This window comes from Eutrema salsugineum, unplaced genomic scaffold (assembly GCF_000478725.1).
Source record: "Eutrema salsugineum unplaced genomic scaffold, Eutsalg1_0 scaffold_12, whole genome shotgun sequence".
Taxonomy (NCBI): Eukaryota; Viridiplantae; Streptophyta; class Magnoliopsida; order Brassicales; family Brassicaceae; genus Eutrema; species Eutrema salsugineum.
In genome coordinates this window covers 3372838-3378932 of record NW_006256895.1, presented here as the reverse complement: position 1 = coordinate 3378932, position 6095 = coordinate 3372838, and the positions used below count along the sequence as shown (strand labels likewise).

General features: G+C 40.9%; 1 protein-coding gene across 1 annotated transcript; it reads left to right on the top strand.

Annotated features, from left to right (window-relative positions):
* The first annotated feature begins 4084 nt into the window (after window positions 1-4084).
* On the top strand, window positions 4085-5448 carry LOC112089113. The gene is made up of 2 exons (XM_024160089.1): window positions 4085-4858; window positions 5098-5448. Exons 1-2 carry the CDS (start codon window positions 4085-4087, stop codon window positions 5446-5448), a joined length of 1125 nt encoding a protein of 374 aa, XP_024015857.1.
* Window positions 5449-6095: the final 647 nt, after the last annotated feature.

Below are 6095 nucleotides of genomic sequence, written 5' to 3'. Positions count from 1 at the left end.
CATTCTCAGCCCAAAGGTTTGACTTCCATCCGTGAAATCCACAAAACACGGTGGAATGGAAACAAGATCGGTTAACAGAGACAAATTCTCGGTCTTGTGTGGGAGGCTCTTGTGTCAAGAATAACATCGCCTTGTTTAGTCTATCTTCACACTTATGGATTGACTACCTTTTATGCTACAACTGCTTAATGGGATTGATACCCACAAAGACTAAAAACTCTTGTCTATCAAAATGGAGGGTAAACTTGCAAAAAAAAAAAAAATCACTTGAAGGGTTAATTTGCAGAAAACCCTTAAACTAACCACAACTCTTTGTTCTCGGTTTACTTAATAATGATGGGAAAACTCATAATTTTGAGGCAAGTTCCTCCTATAATAAGAAGAGGAAATGATAGAAGATGCACTGGTCTATGTTGTTTTAATATTTTCTGATTTTACTCTACTCCTTCAGTCCTTAAGTTTGGTTCGATATGCGGTCGACCGAATACTTTGCTATGGTTTGTTAAACTAAGACAATTGCTTAAGTACCTCAAGTTATTTATGTTTCTATAAGGTTCTTAAATTTTTACCACTCTTTTTAGGTTTCCTTTATTTTGTTATTGGAAGCATATTGATCAACTACTCTGTAATCGGTTTTAAAATGTTAAAAAGAGTTTATATGTTTTTTTTTAAAATGTAATCGGTTTCTCAATCTTGTTTATATGTTTTTTTTTAATGTCGATCAAGTACTTTACTATGGTTCATTTGTTTTGTTATACTTTGATGTGACTATAAGGTATGTTTCAACTATTATTTACCAACATTTGTTACTGTTATTTTATAATCAAGTCGATTATGAACTTAACTTCTATTGTTACTAAATATCTCTATATTATTATTTGAGTAGACATTTACATAAATGAACCTTTATTTGTAAGATATTACAAAATATTTTAAATAAATGAACATTTAATTATAAGATAATTATATGATATTACATAAATAAATTTCACAAATATAGAAAGCGCAATTAAATACTCTTCCATAAGAGATATTTAAATATAGAGCTAACATATTTGTTTTGAATATATATGGATATAAATCAAAAATGTATTTAGTTTTTTTTACTTTATTAAAATATGAAAATATATTCTATTATTTTAAATAATAATCAATCCATATATATGAAAAAATCTATTAAAATTTTTGCAATATTTCATTTATATTTTCATAATTAATTAGTATCGTTGCAAAAATTAATTCAATTATTTTTACAGGTTATTCGAAAAAATATTTTAGTAAATCGCAAAATAGATTAAGTAGACGGGTTTGTCCACTTTCACAATCGTGTATATAATCATTATTAACACATATTATAGAATTCATTTACTAAAAATGATAGTTTGATCTCTAATATAATATTCACAATTAAATGTTTATTATATATATATATATTTATATTCTAATCCATGTTAATATGTATATATGTGTATATATTTTAATATCATATCACTTTTACATTTACTAATAATTAAACCGGATAACAAAACTAGCTCAAAGTCTTATTCAATGATTTATTTACAAGTAAATATCAGTTGTGTAATATTTATATATGTATTGTTATCTAATTGCCACCAATTTTATTTATTTATATTTTATGTTAAAATATTTTTGTCACCAATATTAATTTAACAAAAATAATTAAAATTTTTTACCGCACACAATATGCGGGTTAATTCCTAGTAATATATAAATTAATAAGACTGTTATATTTACCTGCCAAATCATAAACTACATAAATAAACCTAACTACAAAAAAAAGCATGGATCAACCAGGAGATCAAGCTGAGCACCAGGCTAAACTGAATCAGAATCAAGCAGTGAGGAATGAAGCACAAGCCTTTGTAAACCAGAATATGGCAGCCAGAAATGAGCACCAAGCTCAGATGAATCAAAATCAGGCAGCCAGAAATAAGCATCAAGCTCAAGTAAACTAGAAAGGGTAAAAACTAGAAAGGGTATCACGTCAATCAGCCCTACCCACAACCTCCCAGGCGTCATGAGCCAAATCCAGTCTTTGTTGGAGAGAATGACAGGGCTAATGCCCATCAAAACAGAGCAGGAATCCAAGCTTCACCAGTCCAAAACAACAATTTTGAAGTAAAGGCATCACTTCTCAACATGGTGTAGAATTCAAAATTCCATGGACTCCCTATGGATGATCCTCTTGAGCACCTAGATCAATTTGATAGAGTCTGTGATCTGACAAAGATTAATGGGGTCTCAGAGGATAGCTTCAAGTTAAAACTGTTCCCTTTCAACTTGGGAGGCAAAGCTCATCAGTGGGAGAAGAACTTACCTAGAGGTTCAATCCAAACATGGGAACAATGTAAGGTGGCCTTCCTTTCTAAGTTCTTCTCCACATCAAGAACAGCCAAGTTTTGGAATCAAATCTCAAGCTTTACTACTTAGTACTCTATACAGAGGAGCAATGATACATATGGGAAGACTATGACAGAGCTTATAGAAGAAATGGGTCTAGTGAGGAAAAAATGATGAGAAAGGACATCAAGGAGCTCCAGAGCAAGTTGGATATGGTTCTGGTGGCCACTCAAAAGCCAATCCATTTTGTGGGAGAGTTTGATGAACAAGCTACTTGATTTAAGAATTTTAATGAGGAGGGACTAACAGAAGAGGAGCTGCATTACATTGGGAATCAAAACAAGTTCCAGAGGTATAACAACTTTAACAACCCAAACTTGTCATACAGAAACCCCAATGTAGATAATCCAGGATATCAGGTCTATCCCTCTCAACAAGCTCAGCAAATCTATGTTCCCAAGAATCAGTTTCAAGGGAACTTTCAGAGAAAACAACAATATGTTCAGCAACCTCAGCAATATGTTCAGCAACCTCAGCAGAATCTGGGTAGCACCTTCATTGGTGAACCGCCTTTGAAAAAGTTTCCACCAGGGTTTGGACAACAGCAGATGGGACAGCAACAGCCGGTTCAACAGCAGATGGGTTCAGATTTGAGTGGGGTTCTACAGCAGCTACTTCAGGGTCAACAAAGGGTTGAACATAGTTTTACTGATCTGGGTTCAAAGTATGGAAGAAGGACAAATTGGCCGAGCCGTTCGCAAAACATGGGCCGAGCTGCCCTATGAAGTTAGTGGGCCGAGCTGTGCTCGCCAATACAAGTTGGGGGAGCCGTGGAGACAGATCAGCGGGGAGAGCCGTAAGAAGGACGCAGAGTGGGCCGAGCCGCACTTCAACGTAGTTGAGCCGAGCCGCGCTTCGGTACCAAGACGCGCTTCAATACGCTTGGGCCGAGCCGCGCCTCGGCAAGGTGGACCAAGTCACATCTCAACTCGAGTGGCGAATGGGCCGAGCCGTGGAGAAGGTTAGATGGGCCGAGCTGTGAGAAGAACGGCGAGCGGGCTTAGCAGCGCAAGAAGAGGCATGGGCCAAATCGTTTCCTTAAGTGTCGGGCCGAGCCGGTTTTCCAAGATGGGCCGAACCAAGGATTTGGAAGCCAAAAGCCCACAGAAGTCCTAGGCGAAGTATTATGACGGTGGCCGCACGAAGCGATAAAGAAATATGCCTAAAATCTCTCCCGAGATTCTCGGAGAGGCGGTTTAAGAAGTTAGTATAAATAAGAGATTTCTACGATTCATTATGTAATTTTTGCAACCCTAAGCAATAAGAGCTAAACACTTTTACAGCAAGAAAAACTTTCTTCCGATCTTACTGTTCTTGACGATAAACCCTAGAAGTTTCCGATCCCTTATTATTCCTTAAACAAATTTCTGGTTGTGCGAGTTTTGGCTCACACAATTTGGCGCCGTCTGTGGGGAATCGAAACTTTCTTACTCTAAATCGACAAGACTTTAAGATCCGAAGAACATGGCAAGCAACATCCGCGATGATAACGACAACAATGGTAACGGCTCGGAGAAGGACGCTCTGGCATCGGGCACAACAACGGCAACGACCGAAACCCAAGAGGAGATGCGAAACATGATGGCTGCGTTGATGAAGAAAATCGACGAACAGGGTTCAGCAATCGACAAAAAACGAGGCGATTACGGAGAGGCTCGACGCGATGGCGGCCGAGCGACTACACCCAACTTGGAGAGCCGGAATTCCCGACCCGATGGATGGAATCTGGAGACGCTTTGATTTCTCAACACCTGCAGAAGCCTCAGGGAGCGGTGCAAGAAACCCCTCGGCTCCTCCGATGTTTCGTCCCCTCGACGAACAGACTCCCGCGGCAACCCGAGTCAACATGACCGAGCCGCCCCCTCTCCGCCGGAACTCAAGGCGACGAGCCGGCGAAGAAGTTGCAAAAACTCTCGAACTCAAAGAGTTGCAAGCCTCGATGGCTCGGATAGTAGCTGAAATACGCACCATGAAGTCCCAAGTGCACAACGCAACAAGCGCCGTGCCCGAAATCGACCGAATGCTTGAAGAAACTAAGAGAACTCCATTCACGGCAAGAATCACGGAGGCAAGGATTCCCGAGCCCGGGAAAGTGAGAATCCCGTTCTATGAAGGAACAACCGATCCGAAAGCACACATCACAGCGTTTCGGATAGCAATGGGACGAGCCTTCACAAAGAACGCCGCTAAACTGACCGAACGGGAAGTAGATGCCGGATACTGCCTGCTCTTCGTGGATCATCTTAAGGGGGCCGCACTCGAGTGGTTTTCAAGACAGGAACGCAATTCAATCGGCAGTTTTCAACAGCTCTCCGCCTTATTCCTTAAACAATACTCGATGTTTATGGATAGAGGAACATCCGATGCCGACCTGTGGACACTATCCCAAGGACCGAACGAACCGCTTTGGGATTACATGCCAAGATTCAAGGCAGTCGTATCCAAAATAGAAGGGATAAGCGACAAGGCTGCGCTCGAGGCTCTGAAACGATCTTTGTGGTACAAATCCGAGTTCCGACGGGAGATGGCTCTCAACACGCCGCAAACAATTCAAAATGCTTTGCACCGCTCATCAGACTTCGTCGTAAACAAGGAAGAAATGAAAAACTTGGACGAGCAGTACGAAGCAACGAAAGCAGCAATCTGAGCTCAATTTTGCTGTGCCCCGCGAAGAAGGGCAACCCATCGAACAACACAACAATGCAGAGCTCGGATGAACCTAGAAGCGGAGGTGCCCATAACTATCAGGTAGGCACCGGACGCGGAAGAGGAGAGCCGCACAACAGCACTTGGGTGAGAAAGTCCGCCAACTACGACGAGAAGGCTTTCTGTGAGTATCACCAGACCTACGGGCACTCAACAGCACAATGCCGAACTCTAGGAGCAAAACTCGCGGCTAAGATGGCAGCGGGAGAGCTCCAAAACGCGGTCAATCTCAAAGACCTTGTCCCTAGTGAACCACAAGAAAGAGCTGAGCCGAGCGGCGCGGCGGAACCCGCGACTCCGCTGAAGATGGTTATGATGTGAGCATGGAAAGCATGGAGAGCTTGGAGCATGGAACTAAACCGAAGCTTGAACCCGTGGAGCTTGGAGCTGAAGATGATGAAGCATTGATCGTCCCCAATGGTCCCATGACAAGGTCTAGAGCAAAAGAGTTCAATAAAGTCATCAACAACCATCTACTTACCATTCAGGCCAGCCTTAGAAGTGAAGCTTGTCCAGCCACATTGGTTGTGATTCAAGCCGTCTAAGCGATGACAATGGAGGTGTGTGGACTTGTGCTCTTTTTCCCTCCTCTTGGTTTTGTCCCAATGGGTTTTCCAAGAGAGGTTTTTAACGAGGCTTGGCCACATACTTCTTACCTCAGCCCATTGTCATCATTCGGCCCTCTTCTCTTCTTGTTTCAATTTGAATTTCGTTAGTGTTATTTCTATCTTCTTTCTATTCAAACTTGGTCTTTATGTGCATGAATTTTCGAGGCATGTCTCTTAAATTCTATGCTTGACCGAAATGACTCTTCTCCTTCTTCCCCCTTCTCTTTATATTCTGTACTTGACTCTTCATTCGATTTTCATCAAACTTCTTATTTCTAAAACTCTCTCTAGTTGTTTGATCCGAATAGTGTGTAATATCTATTCAACTTGATTCTTCTCTTGGTGTGTAATATCCTAGAA